The 20,370-nt window shown below is 32.3% G+C and overlaps 3 protein-coding genes across 3 annotated transcripts; 2 read left to right on the forward strand and 1 right to left on the reverse strand.

Annotated features, from left to right (window-relative positions):
- Positions 1–1,072: 1,072 nt before the first annotated feature.
- LOC137816076 (uncharacterized) lies at positions 1,073–3,101 on the forward strand. Its single transcript, XM_068619173.1, has 6 exons — positions 1,073–1,321; positions 1,364–1,592; positions 1,882–1,969; positions 2,030–2,155; positions 2,509–2,630; positions 2,965–3,101. The coding sequence occupies exons 1-6, from the start codon at positions 1,073–1,075 to the stop codon at positions 3,099–3,101; spliced, it is 951 nt and encodes a 316-aa protein (XP_068475274.1).
- A 1,230-nt stretch (positions 3,102–4,331) lies between these two features.
- LOC137816212 (agamous-like MADS-box protein AGL62) lies at positions 4,332–5,095 on the reverse strand. Its single transcript, XM_068619290.1, has one exon. The coding sequence runs from the start codon at positions 5,093–5,095 to the stop codon at positions 4,349–4,351; it is 747 nt and encodes a 248-aa protein (XP_068475391.1). The 3' UTR covers positions 4,332–4,348.
- A 3,687-nt stretch (positions 5,096–8,782) lies between these two features.
- LOC137816077 (uncharacterized) lies at positions 8,783–9,604 on the forward strand. Its single transcript, XM_068619174.1, has one exon. It carries the CDS (start codon positions 8,783–8,785, stop codon positions 9,602–9,604), a length of 822 nt encoding a protein of 273 aa, XP_068475275.1.
- The last annotated feature ends 10,766 nt before the right edge of the window (positions 9,605–20,370 follow it).

Here is a 20,370-nt window from a genome sequence, read left to right on the forward strand (position 1 = left end):
TATTAATAGTACACTTTGCATTGGACAAATTCTACTTTACTAATAGTACAATTTCTTTTGACATATTTATTAAAAAAATTCACCTAGATAAAGGGATTTTATCTTAAAATCATCAACATCAGATATCAGTTATAACACTTATTAATAAAAAATATATTTTTATAGCACAAATTTCAATACATATAAAACTTACAAGTAAAAGAAAAATATAAGTGAAAGTAATACGAGAATAAAATTAAACATGACTATAAAAAATTTATTTTTTTTAAATATTAAAAAATATTTTTATCTCATCGTTCAACTTTAAAATTCTATACGTCTCTACTTCAGTTAATCTTATTATGGATAATATTTGGATAACATTGGTTAAAAAAATTTGGAAACGTAAGAACAATTATTCATTTAAAGGATGATTGATTTAAAGTTTGATCTTTGATTGTTTCAAAGATACTCTCATCAAGCTTCTCATTCTCTGACTTTTTGTCTAAAATCCTTGGTATGTCTGTAATCGATTTAATATCTCTTTAATAATTATTTTTTTATTTTTTTGCAATATAAGAAAAAATATTATTTGTACTTTTTCACTTAAAGGTTAGTTTTAATTACTTTCTTTCTGATAAAAAAAAATGTTCGGTACCAGCTAAGAAACTATAAAGGAACTACATCAGATTTGTATACTCCATAACCAAGAATGCATCAAAACACATACCATGCACCCATCCTTCCTTATCCTTGCACCAGCTCCGTGTTGGTTATTAATTTTGATTTTATTACCCTTAAACTATTTTACTATTATATTCCATTAATGGTCAGGCCTGTTATTCCTATTTTATAGCTTCCAGTAATTGTAATTTTATTATATATGAGATTGAGTAAATCAAAATGAACAAGATTAGTTTTGCAATTTTGTGTAATTACGTTTAATCATCAGTTGCTACAACCTTTTGCCTTCTCTTATTTCCTTCTATTAGTTCCTACAACTGGTATCAGAGCTAGTATGTTATCATGAACTCTACCCAATTATCAGTCCCTATCCTTAATGGAAAAAAATTACAATCGGTGGTGTGTGCAAATGAGAGTTTTGTTTGATTATCATGAGTTATGGGATGTAGTTGAGAGTGGAGTGTTTGCATTAGGTGATAATGCGACTGAGGCGCAACGAGTAGCGCATCGTGATCAGAAGAAGGACAATAAGGTTTTGTATCTCATCCATCAAAGGATGAAGGACGAGACGTTTGAGCAGATAGAAGGAGCAACAACTGCCAGTGAGGCTTGGATCATTTTGTCAACCAATTATAAAGGTGATGAAAAAATCAAGAGGGTGCGTCTTCAAACCCTAAGACGCCAATATGAATTGCTGCAGATGGAAACCACAGAGACTATTGATGTCTATATAAATAAAGTTATTCCCAAATTTGAACATGTTGTTGCCGTAATTGAAGAGGCCAAAGACATTTCAAAAATGACAGTAAGGTTATTGTCTGGTTCTCTACGAGTGCATGAGCATCAGATGAATGACAATAAGATTGAAAAACCAATTGAACAGGCTTTACAAGCACAAGTCTCAATTGATAGCTCCTATAATGAACATGGTAGCTATTTCAGCAAAGGTCGTGGTGACCAAAAATCATGGAGGTGCTTGGCGCGGGGAACGTGGTCGCGGAGGACGAGGGTGCATTTATAATAAATTAAATGTTGAGTGTTATAATTGCCATAAACGTGACCATTATGCAAATGAGTGGAGATCAAAAGGTGATAATCATGTTGCCAATTGTGCTCAAGAAGAAAGTAATCACGAACAAGATGAAGAGAATCATGCAGTACTAATGGCAGCCACATCAAATGAAACTCCAAACAATCAGACTTGGTATTTGGATACAGGTTGCACATATCACATGTGTGGTAAGAAGGAGTTGTTTGCAGATTTGGATGACTCATTTCGCACAAAAGTGAAATTCGGTGACGGCAGGTTCGTTCCGGTGACTGGAAAAAGGCGAATTCTTATCACATTGAAGAATGGTGATCACAGGTACATCTATGATGTTTTCTATGTATCTGATATGAAAAGTAATTTGTTGAGTATGGAGCAGCTGGCCGAGAAGGGTTATGTGATGCACATAGTTGAAAATAAATTATCAATTTTTGATAAAAAAAGGTAGTTTGATTCTTAAATCCTTTTTATCAAAAAACCGCATGTTTTATTCATATGGGTGATTTCAAGTACTTGAATGCAATAGTGAATAATGAATCGTGGTTATGGCATTTACGCTTTGGGCACTTAAATTTCCAGAGTTTGGAAAATCTTTCTAAAAGAAATTTAGTGAATGGTTTACCTCATATTCATCACCCTGATCAATTGTGTGAGACTTGCATTTTTGGAAAGAATCACAGGATACCATTTGTTAAGGAGTTTTGGGAGCTTGTTCATACAGATGTTTGTGCCCCGATGAACATATCATCAGTTGGAGGTAATAAGTATTTTTTTAACCTTTATTGATGATTTGTAAGGAAAACTTGGATTTATGTATTGAAGAGCAAGGATGAGGTATTCCACTGCTTTAAAATATTTAAAGCATTTGTTGAAAGAGAGAGTGGCAGACAAATTCAGATGGTGCGTAGTGATGGAGGAGGTGAGTACAAGTCTAATGAATTCAAGAGGCACTGTGAAGAACTTGGGTTGCAACATAACATAATTTGCCCCTACACACCTCAACACAACACAACGGAATTGTTGAGAGAAAGAATAGAAGAATAATGGACATGGCGATGAGCATGCTTAAAGCGAAATGTATGCCAAATTATTTTTGGGCTGAGGCCGTAACATGTGCGGTATATTGATAAACAGATCACCCACTCGGAGTGTTCCTAACACAACTCCGATTGAGGCATGGAGTGGAATCAAACCCAATGTGCAACACTTGAAAGTATTTGGGTCCATTACTTATTCCCATGTCCCTAAGACAGCAAGATCGAAGTTGGATGATAAGGCACTGAAGACCATTTTCATTGGTTATAAAAATGGAGGATACAAACTGTATAATCCAATGACAAAGAAGGTGATTATTAGTCGTGATGTTACATTTGCCGAAGATGAGGAATGACAATGGAATGCAACAACTGAAATGGAATCGAAAAAACGATATATTTACGTTTTGAACGATGACGTGGAAGATGGAGTCACTCTTGAAGCTTCAACCTGAAGTTGTAGTTCAACCTGAAGTTGTAATTCAACCTGAAGTTGCAACTATGATGGAGCGACCAAGAAGGTAGCAGCGACAACCTGTACACCTTCAAGATTGCAAAGTAAATCTTGATGATGAAGTTGATGACAACGGAGATTTGGTTCACTTTGCTTTTCTTACAGAATCAGAACCTGTGAGACTTGCCATTGTCATTCAACACCCCAAATGGCAAAGGTTATGAATGAAGAATTGATGGCGATTGAGAAAAACAATATCATGACTCAAATTGGAAAGGTGGTTCCAAATCAGAATTAAGGGAGGATGTTGGTTATTAATTTTGATTGTATTACCCTTAAACTATTTTACCGTTATATTGCATTAATGGTCAGTAATTGTAATTTTATTATATATGAGATTGAGTAAATCAAAATAAACAAGATTAATTTTGCAATTTTGTGCAATTACGTTTAATCAGTTGCTATAACCTTTTGTTTTCTCTTATTTCCTTCAATTTGAATATTAGAATGATTTACTAGACGTGCATTACTCTAAAACTTCATCATAATATATATATATATATATATATAATAAATTTAAATTTTTTAATTATTTTTTATCTCTCACAGTGTAACTTATATTAATTTTATCTACCACGACCTTACAATATCTCTCATCATCATTTTAATTTATTTAAAAAAAAAACAAAAACACCAATAAAAAAAGAGAAATAAATTTGCACTTCTATAACTTTTGTAACACATTTGAATAGAAAGAATAGTTATATTTGTATACTTAATTTTCAGTAATGTCTTTCTTTAACATTATTTTCTTATTATATTTTATTCTCAAGATATATCATTTATCACATTGCTATTTTTTTTATCTCTTTTTCATCCATTCATCGAGAAGAAGTGTATGTGTTGATCAAGGTTCCTATAAAAGGAATCAACTAAAATAAATGGAGACAGTCATATATTTAATATTTTAAACTAAGACAGTAAAAAATAGTTTGACCCAAAAGACAAATAAATAAGATGTAGTTTATTTACATAATTAAAATAAAACAAGAACACTACAACGGTAATGACATCGATGATTATGGTTCAAGATATGTCTGAAATACCCGAACCCTAATGAATAGTAACCATGTCACACCATTGAATGGATCAAAAGAAAACACCAGCAGGTCCAGGTGCATATCCTCCCACTTCCATGTGATTAAACCCATGGTGGCTTACGATGCTCCCATCAGGAAACATGAAGTTCTGAAGCATGGGTGGCTGAATCAGCGGTTGTGGGAACACCTGAGGAGGGTGCGGGTGATGTAGCAGATTGGAAGAGTTGGAAGAGGAAGGAGCCCCAGGAAAAAACTGACAAGTCTGGTTTGTTGCACTCTCAAGCATGGCCCTCTCAGCAAGACGCGCAACCAGTTTCTTCAGCTCCTCCAAGGACGCCTTGTACTGCTCCATCTGGGCTGGGCTCATTTCCTCGATGGGCTGAACCCACCATTGCTTGGACTGTGAGTCCTTCTTCATGCGATTCAGCTCCTCCCCGCGCTGCTTTCCCGCCTCCAATTGGGCGTTGATCTGAGTGAGCTGCGCGTTGAGGTCACACACGTTGGCCAGGCGGTGAGCCTCGATGAACTGCATGGTGCCCATGTCCTGCGGTGGGGGACGTGCGAGGTAGCTGTCAGTCACGGCGTCGACGTTAGGGTGACCGAAGGAGAAGACCTTCTCTCCGGGGGAGAACACAACAAGTGCCACGTCGGCAGCACAGAGAGTGCAAAGCTCACTGGCTTTCTTGAAGAGTCCGGTACGGCGCTTGGAGAAGGTGACTTGGAGGTTGCTCTCGTTGCTCATTTTCTTCATCTCGATCTTCTGACGGCCACGGCTTTTCTTTGTGTCTGAAGACATGGTGGTGAACGGAGAAAAAACAACAGTAATGAACGTAAAGGTTATAGCCAGGCTTAGGGCATCATTGTTTATAATTAATTAAATATTAGTAAATTTTATTTTTATAATAATTATATAATATACACGATTATTATTATTATTATTAAAATATAATATACATATCTAGGACAAATCAAATTACCAAAACAACAGTTTTAACAAATTCATTCCCCATTCTCATATTTCTCTTTTAAATCCAATTCTAATAAAACTTTTAACAGTCAGATTTGAAGAAAATAAGAAATAAAGTTAATATTAAATTTATTAAAATTATTCTTGAAGTGACTAGATCCTTCCTCATATAATTTATGGATTATTAATATATTAATTTGACAATATATTAATTTTATAATAAGAAATCAAATGACTATTCATCATTATACTAAATTTAATATAAATTACACATTAATTAAAAAAATAAAAAAATCATAATTAGCAATTGATTAATAAATATAAATTAATATATCAATTAATAAATTTATAAATTAGTATATCTAATTATAAAAATAAATTAATAAATTAATAAATTTATGATTTATTATAATAATTCATAAAATAAAATTCATATAAAATAAATTAATATTTCTTAGTATAGTAATTAATAAATGTAAATAATACTGTAATTAATAAATACAAAATTAATATATTTATTGATAAGGAGACTGATTAAGAAATATATAATAATATGTTAATAAATTACTATATTAACAAGTTATCTTGATATTCAATAGAAAAATAATAATAATTATTATAATAAATGGATTTATTATAGTAAATTACATAGCTTTTTTCCTGAGATATCTACTCGCTACATTATTTTCTATTATTTTATGAAAATTAAGTGTAAAATACACTTTCTTTGTTTGAGAGATGCGGTATTATTCGTCATTCTCATATTATTGTTAAAAATTTATTCTATTTAACTCAACATACAGTAATTACATTTTATTTTATTTAAATATATGTACTAGATAATTATATGCAGCAAGCTTTGGAACTTATAAGAGAGGTTGTGTTGGTGTACATGGAGCAATGGACTATGAAAAAGGTGATGAATTGTGCAGGGCAGAGGTTGTGAGTTTGAAACTTAGTAAGACCTATATGCAGCTTTTGGAGTTTTAATCGCAGCTTTTTTTGCACCTAATTGCTCATATGAGTGTGCCAAATGCAGCAATGGTAAGGGGGCAGCTGTTTTTGTTTAGAATTATTAGGTGGAATGCTTGGAATGTTATTTCATTCTTGATGCTCTCACGGCATTATTGACTTTTATGCAGTTTTAGTTATTGTAGCTACTTTGTGATGTTAGTAAGTATTTAAACATAAAATAGTAATAATTGATTACTTATATTAAATTAATATAAGGTATAGATAAATTTGTTTTTTTTTTATGATGTTAGTGATGTATGATTTGGTTTCGAATTCGTTTGTTTAAGTGAGATTAGTATACAAGGAATCTAAGAATTCATAGACATCTTCGTATCAATAATAATTTAATATAAAGTAAATTGAAATATAGGTAAAAATACTTACATCATAAAAAATTGAATTATATGTATATTGAGCTCCTGATCCACAACTGCAAATTCTAATAAATTTGAAACGTATATGTACAGTAGCATGTCAGTGTTTATTTCAAAAAACCTATCATCCCAGAGAGTGTCTATTAGGTCTTGACCGATATGTCTAACAACTACAACTAAGGAAGTTATAGGATCATCAATCGGAACCTCATGCTTCTTTTTCGGACTTGGTTTCCAAAGAGGTTCTACAAGATAAAGAATATTTGTAATAAATTAGATATAATATATAAATATAATTAATATAATGAAATAAAATTATTACCAGAGGTTCTAGGATAATTCGAATGAGGTGTCTGGGCCAGACTACGAATTTTTGAAATGCATCGACCACAGTTGTTACCTCATCTGAAGGTAGTGGAACACAAACATCAGCTACTCGTACTCTTTCCACCGTTACCTTCACCATATTAGGGGGAGAGAGGAACGTTATGTAAGGTGGTGACCTTACATATCACTGTTTGGAGGGTGTTATAAAATATGCTAGCCACCAAGAATAATTTGGTGAGGAGAGGTGTAGTGATCGAGAATAATATGTGTGTTTTGTGCGGGATGGAAGAGGATTCTTGCAGCCATGCAGCCATCAAGTGCAGGTTAGCTTGGCTTGTCTAGAGTCAGTGCTATGCTTGGTTAGGTTTGGCAGACCATTTTGATCCGCGTGTTCATTTTCAACAGTTTAGGTTGTGTAACGCACTTGAATCTGTTAATATGGTGTGGAGGACAATTTGGATCGCTATAGTAAGCGGGATTTGGAGTCTCAAGAATAAGATAATCTTTAAAGGAGGGGTGATGGGTGTTTCAGAAGTGTTTGCTCTTATTCATTTAAAAGTTTGGTCGTGGGTCATCTCCAAGGTATCATTAGTTTATTTTTCTTACTCTAACCGGTGTCTTGAACCTCTGGTATGCATGAATATGATTTAGTGTTGTTTTTGTGTGTTGGATTTATCTTAAATGTTTGACTGGATATTGGCTTAGATCTTTCTTTGTCCTCAGGGGATAAGTAAGTTTTGTATAAGGGTTGAACTACCCAACCACATTGTGTAAATCAGAAATGAATACAAGCACAAAAGGGTCCATGCCTGTAGTAATTTATCTGGGACAAATCATGGGAAGTTGGCTTGGATGGGTAGTGTAAAATAAAAAAATTAGTTATGTGAAGTGCACCCTAGGGTGGAAGTCATTTTTGGGCTTAGTCTAGCAAGTTTTTAGCCTGATTGTTACAACAATGGGGTATGCTTAGGTTTAATGACATAGCTACATAATGTTCTCTTCGCTGCCATCTAACAATATGTATTTTTGCACAAATGTTGTATCTATGTCGATTGTAATATCTTAGTTGCACATTGAGAGTTTTTTTGTGAGTTACCTTTTTATTAGAGTTAGATTGGTGCATAATGCAATATCTTCCCCTACAATATTGTGTATATGGATTAGGATACCTCATGTATCTTCTTTATTTATATATTTTTTTCTGATTAGAAAAAAATTAAAATTTCTAACAATTATTTTATATTGTGATATTTAAGTAACTTAATATTCTTATTTGCTGATAAAAAAAAACAATTTCTTTATTCTTTAACCTAATAATAGACGTATTAGCGTGGCAATAGGTTCCTTTTAAGAACACAAGCCATATATCACCTGTACAAAACAACCCTTTTATCATAAAACCTCATTAAAATAACAATAAGTTGAATTTCAGAATTATTTATTTATTTTAACCTAATTATGTTTTATTTACTTAATTTATATTATATAATAGTATAATTATTACTGGACAAAATCATTATTAGACTTAATTAGACTTAATTACAGGAATATAATCACTATTAATGAATCTATAATTAGACTTAATTATAGGAATATAATCACTATTAATGGGTCTATAATTAGTCTTAATTACAGATGTTATGTGAGAAAAAGAATCTGTACGGTTTTGTACGGTTCTAATGCTATGGTTATATATATGTATCATTGCTATAGATGAAAGACAGATTGAATAAAACAGAGAATATTGAGCACAAAACTTTGATACCCGACAAACACAAAGCAAAGGCAACGGTGCACAACCATGGCAGATGCACCAGAAAAGAATAATGCCAACAAAGCAGAGCACGAAGGAGGAGGTGCTAAGAAGACCTACTCGTCATATGATCTCAACGCGAGTGACAATCCCGGAAACATAATCACGCAAGTCCAATTGCGCGGAGAAAATTACGACGAATGGGCAAGAGCAGTAAAGATCTCGCTTCGTGCCCGGAGAAAATGGGGCTTCATTGATGGAACACATATCCAACCAGAGGATGAGACACCCGACCTTGAAGATTGGTGGACCGTGCAGTCCATGATTGTATCTTGGATTCTAAACACCATTGAACCAAGCTTACGATCCACAGTAGCATATGCTGAGACTGCACATAACTTGTGGGAAGACATTAAAGAAAGATTCTCGGTCGTGAATGGACCTAGAATTCAACAACTAAGGTCGGACTTGTTAAGATGCAAGCAGGAGGGAATGGTGGCGGCAATTTACTTTGGAAAATTGAAGGTCCTTTGGGATGAGCTTGCTAACAGTGACAAAATTCCATCTTGTACGTGTGGTGGATGCAAGTGTGGGATTGGTGCTCAGTTGGAAAAACGAAGGGAGGAGGAGAAGGTTCATCAACTCCTTATGGGGTTGGATGACGCAAGCTACTGGACAGTAAGATCAAACATTTATGCCTCAGATCCATTGCCGTCTCTGAACCGCGTATATGCTATGTTGGTACAAGAAGAAAGAGTGAGAATGATGGCCAAATCAACGGAAGAAAGGGGGTTGGTCGTGGGTCTCGCGATGCAGGCCAACTACAAAGAAAAAGGGCGTGGAGATATGGTAGAAAAATTAATGACGTGAAGTCATTGCGGTAAAAATGGTCATGACATGAAGGGATGCTTCCAATTGATCGGATATCCCGAATGGTGGGGTGACAGACCAAAAAGTGAAGGCAAATGGAACGGCAGAGGACGCCAAGGGATGCGAAACAAAGGTAACCCGACACGTGCAAATGTGGCACACGCTAGTGGAAGCAACAGTCAAGCCAACAATGACGACAAGAAACTTGAGATGGCAGGTCTGACCAATGAACAATGGAAGGTACTGGTTGATATGATCAGCAAACAAAAATCAAAGGAATCAGAGAAAATGACTAGTAAGAGCATTTGGGATTTGTGGATTGTTGACAGTGGGGCATCAAACCATATGACCGGGTCACTGGAAAATTTGAGTGAAAAGGAAACTATACAAAGGTGCCCCGTAGGGTTACCCGATGGTGAACGTGTTCTAGCTTGCGAACAGGGAACAATGACTCTTGAAGAAGGACTTGAATTGAAAAATGTCCTTTATGTTCCCAAATTAAAATGCAATTTACTTTCAGTACCTCAATTGACGGATGAAGAAAATTGTGTTGTAACATTCACTGATAAATTGTGTATTATACAGGACCGCACTTCGAGGACGCTGATTGGAGCAGGTGAACGGAAAGATGGGCTTTATTGGTATCGTGGGGTACGGAAGACTCAAGCATGTCATGTCAAGATGGAAAATCAACTAGCACTTTGACACCAAAGATTAGGACATCCGTCATTTCAGATTGTGCAAATGCTTCCTGATATAAGTGGGAAATGTACTCGTGATGAGTTGAATACAGTTTGTGAAGTTTGTGAAAAATCGAAACAAACGAGAGATAAGTTTTTCTTAAGTGCGCATCAAGCTTTGAATATTTTTTATTTAATTCATTGTGACTTATGGGGTCCTTATAAAACTCCTTCATCCTGTGGTGCTTCATATTTTTTGACAATTGTGGATGATTGTTCACGGGCAGTTTGGATCTATTTGTTAAAAGAAAAAACAGAGGTATCAGTGACTTTGAAAAAAAATTTCACACTCGTTGAGAGGCAATACAACAAATGTGTTAAAATGGTTCGCTCTGACAATGGAACCGAATTCATGTGTCTAAAACACTATTTCATTCAACAAGGCATCCTTCACCAAACTTCCTGTGTCGGGACCCCGCAACAAAATGGACGCGTCGAACGCAAGCATCGGCATATTCTGAATGTTGCTCGGTCATTACGGTTTCAAGGCAATCTTCCCATTAAATTTTGGGGGGAATGCGTTTTGACTGCAGGCTACTTAATCAATCTCACACCATCCTCCATTCTAAAAGGAAAAACCCCTTATGAAGTGATCCATGGATGTGTACCCAGCTACGCGCACTTACGAGTATTTGGTTCATTATGTTATGCTCATAATCAAAATAGACAGCGGGATAAATTTGATAGTCGTAGCCGAAAATGTGTGTTTGTCGGGTATCCATATGGCCAAAAAGGATGGAAATTATTTGATTTGGAAACATAAACTTTCTTTGTCTCTCGTTGATGTACATTTTTTCGAAAATAAATTTCCATATTTTGAAGCCAAAAAGATGGACACTGCACCACCATTGCAAAACCCAATTATTGCCAACTCTTTAGAAACTGGAACGGACCCACATTTTCTTCATGAAGTTGTCTCCTCAAACCTAGATGAATGCATCGTCAACCAACCCATTGCATCTCCCATCCCAGCCAAGGAGGATGCTACCCTCACAGATGACTTCGACCACACTATCAACGACTCCGATCCGTGTATAGAAGCCTCGACGCTACCCGCGGATCCAACGCCGCTGACGGCCGCGGTTCCCCTTGGGCGAGGGCATCGCGCGAAGCTGCCTTCCGTACGATTACGCGATTTTGTCGCAGCCACCACGATACCGTCAAGCCCCTCTGTTCCGTCACCTCCTTCAACAGAATCCTCAGGTGTTTCGTATCCTATACATGATTTTGTGAATTGTGATTCCTTTTCTAACCATCATCAAAGTTTTCTTGCCTCTTTACACACCGAGCAGGAACCCCTGTTCTTTTCTCAAGCGGTCCAAGAACCCCGGTGGCGTGATGCTATGGCATAGGAGATTCATGCTCTCGAACTCAATGACACCTGGAAACTCACCGCTCTCCCTCCTGGAAAGAAGGCACTTGGGTGTAAATGGATCTACAAAATCAAATACAACTCGGATGGAACAATTGAAAGATTCAAGGCTCGATTGGTAATTCTTGGCAATCATCAAGTGGAGGGTTTGGATTACAACGAGACGTTTTCTCCTGTCGTAAAGACGGTAACCATTCGCACAACTCTAGCAGTAGCAGCCGCAAAAGATTGGGAGCTTCATCAGATGGACGTTCACAATGCGTTTCTCCATGGTGATCTTGATGATGAGGTTTATATGAAACTCCCTCCTGGCTTCCAAGAATCTCAACCAGGGACAGTGTGCAAGCTTCAAAAGTCTCTATATGGCCTCCGACAGGCCCCCAGGTGTTGGTTTGCTAAACTATCTTCTTCTCTCACTCGTTACGGCTTCCAACAATCCCCGAAGGATCATTCCCTGTTTACTCTCAATAATAATGACATATAGTTGGTTGTGCTAGTCTACGTTGATGATCTTGTGATTGCAGGGAATAATGGTACTGTCATCCAATGTTTTAAAGGCTACTTAAATCAATGCTTTCATATGAAAGATTTAGGCCGCCTCAAGTACTTCCTGGGGGTTGAAGTTGCTCGCTCCCCCAACGGAATCTTCCTTTGTCAGAGGAAATATGCCTTAGATATCATTACTGAAGTCGGATTGTTGGGTGCGAAGCCCGCCACTACACCATGTGAAGAAAATCACAAATTGAGCTCTGCTACTGGTTCTTTTCTTTCTGACCCGGCTACTTATTGTAGACTTGTTGGGAGGTTAATTTATTTGTGTTTCACTCGACCTGACCTTGCCTACAGTGTCCAAGCTTTATCTCAATTTATGCAAAATCCACGCTCCGAGCATTGGCAAGCTGCTCTTCGTGTTGTTCGATATTTAAAGGGGCATCCTGGACAAGGAATACTCCTACCTCGAGATAACAACTTACAACTCTTTGGGTGGTGTGATTCTGATTGGGCAAGTTGTCCACTGACACGGAAATCTCTCACCGGATGGTTTATTCAACTCGGCACTTCCCCAATCTCTTGGAAAACCCAGAAACAACAAACGGTTTCTGCCTCCTCTGCTGAGGCTGAATATCGATCAATGGCTAAGACCACCCGAGAATTAAAGTGGATTAAAGACATTCTCGCTTCTCTACATGTTCCTCATCCTGACCCAATTCGTCTTTATTGTGATAGTCAAACAGCACTTCACATTGCTAAAAACCCGGTCTTCCACGAACGCACCAAACACATTGAAGTTGACTGCCACTTTGTTCGAGATGAAATCATTCACAAGCGCTTTCTTCCATCCTATGTGCCCACACATACACAACTAGCTGACCTTTTCACCAAAGCTCTCGGTGCTAAAAAGTTTGGAGCCATCTTGGTCAAGTTGGGCATTCAAGACTTACATGCTCCAACTTGAAGAGATATTACCGGACAAAATCATTATTAGACTTAATTAGACTTAATTACAGGAATATAATCACTATTAATGAGCCTATAATTAGACTTAATTATAGGAATATAATCACTATTAATGGGTCTATAATTAGTCTTAATTACAGATGTTATGTGAGAAAAAGAATCTGTACGGTTCTGTACGATTCTAATGTATGGTTATATATATATATATATATATATATATATATATATATATATATATATATATATATATATATATATATATATATATATATATATCATTGCTATAGATGAAAGACAGATTGAATAAAACAGAGAATATTCTTTCAATAATATTTTCTTAAAAATATCTGAATTTATAATTTATTATTATTTTTTGTTTGTACTCTCAACACTTTGATAATAGTTATGATTTACTGTGATCTTTGATATTATGTCATTCATTTTAGTTATTGAACTATATATACTCTTTAAACAAAAAAGCAACAAAGGTTTAAAATTAACTAAAAAACTATTCTTAAAATAATTTTTATTAGAAAAACAATAAAATTATAAAACATACTTTTTATATATTTATAAACTATTTAAATAATCAATTTTATGAAATATTCATAGTTCAACTAATGTTTATCGGTCAAATAACATACAAATCTGATCAAAAGTAACATTCAAGAAATATTTTGATTTAATGAATCTGACTAATAAATACTAAATACTGTAACACACTTCCCATGAAACATCAATACATTACATCAAGTGTTTAAAGCCAATTAATAAAGTAAACATTAAACAACTTTTATATTTTGATACACATAATGAATACTTTTTATTTTCTCAACTGATGCCCTTAAATACTAATTCACATCTGTCTTTAAGTTTTCTTAACACATACCATTTGAGTTATAATTTATAATTTGGTCTAAAATCAACTGGTTTCTTAAGAAGTAGCAAAAGTCAAATACATAAAAATACTAAACTAACTATTACACTAAAAAAAATGTTTTTAACGGAGATTTAACTTTACATTCCCAAATATTAAAACTTTCTTTAAGTCATTTATACAGTATTGATTTTTTTCTGTTAAATCATTCTCCGAAAATGTCTTTTTTAAAGTTTTTTTAAATTTCAAAAAAACGTTTTTCAATACTCTGATAAATATCATGAGTTTGAAAATTTCCGTAAAATAATAAAAAAATATAATTAGTGATATAAAATGTTTATTAGAGGTGAGAAAGAGAATATTAATATAATTAGTGAGATAAAATGCAGGAAGAACAATGAAATAAACATAAACATAAAAATTGTAAACTGAGAAAATAAAAAAGAAAATTCCTTTTATACTGCCAAATGCATAACCTATGTGATATTTAAACGTGTAAAACATATAGCAATTGATAATTTAATTGACAGTTCATATAATATACATCATTTGTCACTTTGTATTGTATAACATAAAAAAAAATTACTGCATGTATGAAATTAAATTGTTATAATAATATCTGATTGAAATGTTCATCCAATGCATGTTTTGACAGTATTTTAGCATAACTAGGAAAATCGATTGGAGAAGGTATCGGTGGTGGTGGGTGATTCACGTGATGCCTTCTTTCTTCTTTCTGGGTTGATGGTAAGCTACATTGTTCTTCTGAGACACCAGCATGGCTGCCATTTATAGCAGTCTTTACGTTATAAATGGTCAAGGGAAAGGTGAGTCAGTGAAGTTCTTTCTTCAATGTACTTTTTATATGCTTGTTTTAACCCTAAACCTAATAATAGGTACTAATATAGCAAACGGTTCCTTTGGAAATTCACATGTCATTATATCACCCAGACAAAAACAGCATTTTTGTTAGAAAATAACATTTAAAGTTACATTATCTCTCTGGGAGTTAATCAACAAAAAATAAAAACAATAAACCTTGAAAAAGAATTACAAAAGCTCTTAATTCATGTGTATCACTTAGATTTCAGGGTGTTCCACAAAAAAAAAAGTTGAATTATTAAACTGTGTATTTATTATTTTTATTTTTGGTTAATGAACCTGACTAATAAATACCCTAATACACTTGGCATAAAACAATAATACATTACTATGCTCTAATCCTTATACATGCTCTAATTTACTTTAATCGCCTAAACAATTCCACCCACTTACAACACAAGAAAACACTCTAACAAATTCCTCCTGTAGACTAAGTGCATAACGTTAATCACAACCAAACTTCCCAACCACACACATTAATTACATCAATTTGACTAACATTAATACATTACATCAAATGTTTGAAGTTACTTAAGAAAGTAAACATTTAATAAGTTTTATATTTTGATAATACATTTTATTTTCTCAACTGATCCCCTTAAATACTAATTAATATATGTCTTCATTTTTTTAACACAAAATTTGAGTTATAGTTTATAACTTGGTCAAAATCAACTTAAAATCAAGTGTTCTTATAGTTAACAAAGTTGAAATATAAAAATAAATGACTAAACTGACTATTAGTTAACTTCCCATCCACACCTCAATTAGGAAGGACAAAGAGAAAGAAGTTACTTTATACCTTTAAGAAATGTATAAAATTAGAGGTAAGAAAGAAAACTATACAATTAGTGATATAAAATGCAGAAAATTAAATCAAATAAACCTAAAAGTTAAAAACTAATAAAAAGAAGTTTATTTTTTTATTGCTAGAGACTATATGACATTTAAACGTGTAAAACATACAGCAAATTATAACTTAATAGACTGTTCGTATAATATATATCATGTGTCACTGTATTGTATAATATTAACAAAACTGCATGCATGAAAATTAACTTGTTATAAAGACAACTGACTCAAATTTGTTCTTCCAATGCATGTTTCACAGTGTTTTGGTATACCTAGAGGATATGAATTGGAGAAGCAAGCGGTGCTGATCGGTTCATTAATCGTGGCAGCTTCTTTCTGAGTTATTGGAAGCTGCATTTCTCTTGTGACACGCCATGACTGCTATCTACAGCTCACTGTCTTCATCTTCTTGTCTTCATTGTTGGAAGAAGATAACCAAAATAATTGTAACCCATGCATGCACTCCAAATTTCAAACGCTAAGATTGCATACTCAGATAAAGATAACTCTCGTGTCATAAACTTTCTTCTTCAACCAATGCATGAGTCTTTGTTCAGTAATGTGCTGGATTCAATTGTAGATTCTTAACGGTACAATGTAGTGATTTTGAAGGATACAGTATGGTAATATTGAAAGAAATAGGAAAATTCATAGAGACACCTTGGTTTTAAAAGTATGGGTGATGTTTTTGTTTATTTATTTATGATTTTGAAAACAATTTATATATTGTAAATAAATTATTCTAGCTATTTTGGATTTCTTTTTTATAAAAACTAATTTCAATCTTAAACTTCAAAAAAATGTTATTTTTTAATATAATTCTGTTCTAAAACATCATGTTAAACATATTTTTAAACAGATAAAATAAAAGTATATATTAAAAAAATAACTTATATATAATACTAGAAATTATACTTCATCTACATATTTGTTACAGTGAAACCTACTTTGACATATTTATGGAAATGTTTCACAAGATTTTGCACATTGTAAATCAGAATTTTATCTAGATCAATCTAGTAACATTTTCATGAAATTTGGATTTATCTCTAAAGAGATTAACATTAAGTGTAGAATATCTTTACCACACACTTGGACCAGGGACTTGCCTGTAAAAAAAATTATCAACAACAAAAAAAAAATTAATTAAAATGGAACATATTTATATTCCGTTTTAATAAAATGTTTTATGTTTAAACAAAAGTAACAAAGATTTAAAATTAACTAAAAAACTAGTCTTAAAATAAATTTTAATTATGCAAACAATAAAATTATATAAACATACTTTTTTTTATATTTATAAACTAGTTAAATAACTATTCATTATCTGTCAAGTAACATGCAAATCTTATCAAACATAACCTTCAAGAAATATTTTGGTTAATGAATCTGACTAATAAATACGGTAACACACTTGTCATGAAACATCAAATACATAAATAAAGTGTTTAAAGCTAATTAATAGAGTGAATGACTAAACTGATTATTAGTCAACTCCAGCAGCACCTAGGGAGGAGAAAGAGAAATAACAACCTTTAAGAAATGTATAAATTAGAGGTGAGAAAGAAAATATTAATATAATTAGTGATATAAAAGGCAGGAAGAACAATAAAAAAAATAAAATAAACATACAAATTATAAAGTGATGAGAAAATGAAAAAGAAGATTCCTTTTTATACTGCCAACTGCATCACCTATGTGATATTTAAACGTGTAAAACATATAGTAATTGATAACCTAATTGACAGTTCATATAATATTTAAAAAGAATTACTGCATTATGAAATTAAATTAATAACTGATTCAAATGTTCATCCAATGCATGCTTTCACAGTATTTAGTATAGCAAGGGATATAGATTGGAGAAGCTAGCGGTGGTGGTGTTAGGGTTATTCACGTGGCGGCTTCTTTCTGGGTAGCTTGATCGTTCTTGTGACACGACCATGGCTGTCATTTACACCACTGTCTTCATCGTTTGGGAAAGATAACCAAAATAATTGTAACCACAACATTGACATGCCAATTTTCAGTGTCAGGTAGCATGGTGCATTCACTTCAACTTTACAACGGTAAAATTTTATGATGAGATTAAGAAAAGTGTTGTGTCATATAAAATTTATTCTTCGACCAATGGATGAGTCTCTTTCCAGTAAGATATGTGCTGGTTTGAATGGTAGAAAATGGAAACTATATTTATAATGATAAACATGTAGTGATGATTTTGAAGGAAATGGAAAAATTCATTGAGACACTTTGATTCTAAAATTATGAGTTCAAGATTTTATTTATTTTTTATTTATGATTTTGAAATAATGTTATCAATAGCAATAGCAGATAAAAAAATAGTTTTTTAAAAAAAAAACTAATTTCAATCTTAATTTAGATTGATTTTTTTTTTGCAACTAAGATATGATTTTTTTTATGTAATAATAATTAAAAAATTTAATGTAATTTCAAGTTTGATTTGTATTTTATTATTGTATGCATAATGAATAAAATTATAGTTTTTAATTATTACAAAGACATTTAAAATTATAGATATCATTTTGCAAGAAATGTTAACAATTTGATTTCTAGTTCAATTACATTAAAAAAAAGGATGTTTTTTTGTTCAAAGGATGTTTAATTTCTATAATATTTAAATTTTATTAGATGTGTAAATATTGTTAATGGATATTTTTAACTATCATTAGATTAAAATATCGAAAAATGTAAATCAAATTTCAAGCAAATGTTATTTTTTAGATATAATTCAATTTTAAAATATCAACTGTGTTAAACACACTTTACAAATATATATAATATTAAAAAAATAACTGATATAATACGACAAACTCTACTTTACTAATAGCACACTTTCTCTTTTGACATATTTATTAAAAATTTCACTTATATAAATGGATGTTATCGTTAGTCTTAAAATCATCAACAACATCAGATGTATCCGTTATCACTCTTCTTAATAAAAATATATATTTTATTAGCACAAATTTTAATACATATAAAACCTGCAAAGTCAAACAAAAAAAAATATAAATGAAAGTAACACGAGAATAAAATTAATCATTGTATTTTTTTCATTTATAAAAAAAGAAAAATGAATATAATTGAAGCATCCTTACCCTTGTAAAAAATTGAAAACTATATCTCATAACTCAAGCAATAGGACATTGTGATTATACACCATACCCAACCAACAAAATATTGCAATCTCAAAAATTAAACATTGTATGAACTAGCTTCAAAGGTGTTGATTCTCATATTTTGTAACCAGACTAGATTATTTGGTTTAAGTGTATAAAGAACTGAAGTCTCAATTCTAAACCCTAAATCTACAAACATGCCATAAAAAATTAAGTTTATAATTCTGTTAACAGTTTAACTTGACCTATAAGCTAAGATCATTTTAAAGATTTTAATATCTATTTAACCAGCTGTAAATAGGTAAAAAAAGAAAAGCTTAGACTTTGATTACTAATTTGTTTTGCATTCTAGTTATTAATTTTTATTTGTTTTACTTTGTCGCCATTAAATAATTATAATAATGTTTCGGTTTACAACACTAATTAAGTTCAAACTATTTACTATCATTCTAGGAGTAACGAAATAGATTAATCTGCCCTATTTCTAAGATGTAAAAAATAGGTTGAGATTAACTGACCCATAGTTAAAACAGGTCTTGGATCTAGATGCATTTTTTTCATAAAATACAAATTGATACAGTTCATTAACTTGTTCTTTTATAATAATAAATTATAACATTTGTCACATATACTACTTTACATAAAAGTTCGGATGAAAAATATATATTGAAAACAAATACTGTAAGTGATTTGTTTCTATATATGTATACATAAATGTAGACTTTATAACAAATGTGCTGTCCTAATCAAAAAATTTAATAATTATTTACGCAAATACAAATTCTAAGGAAAATTAATTCAACTTAAATGTAACCAAGTTCTTTTAAATGAGAATTTTCATTTACCATTTATAAAGATATACATCCTTTAAAAATATTGGAACTGTGGATGGTATAACAAAGCATATCATACTTTCCAAAAAGCTTATTAGGTGCTTTGATTACCAGCTAATGATGATAGAAAATCAATTAAAAAAACATATCAACTTTTTTAAGTATTTAATTTAATGTAAATACATAGTCAATACAACTTTCATAAATAAAAAGGATAGTAGGATTATATTTTCAAGAAGATATGTTATGAGAAATAATTATTCTTTCAATTCATTTTTTATTTTTTAAAGACTGATATTTAATATGTACTTGAGTTTTAAGGTTTAAAGTTTAGTCAGAATTAGTGAATATTATTGTTTTCTATTATTTCTTACACAACACTGTTAACTCAAAAAGGTTTATGATAGTTTGAAGTCAATTTCCACCATACATCTCATGAGATTGAACTCAAATTGATTTTTATTTATAAGTGAACACCATTTTAGATAATGTTATTTTTAAAAAAAAATTAGTATCACTGCTATCTCGAATAGTTATTTTTCATTATTTGCTATATTTTCTCAACATGTTGTGTCAAAAATGATCAATGGTGAAGAGAAGGGTGAGTCA

Source organism: Phaseolus vulgaris, chromosome 1 (genome assembly GCF_000499845.2).
Source record: "Phaseolus vulgaris cultivar G19833 chromosome 1, P. vulgaris v2.0, whole genome shotgun sequence".
In the NCBI taxonomy this organism is placed as follows: domain Eukaryota; kingdom Viridiplantae; phylum Streptophyta; class Magnoliopsida; order Fabales; family Fabaceae; genus Phaseolus; species Phaseolus vulgaris.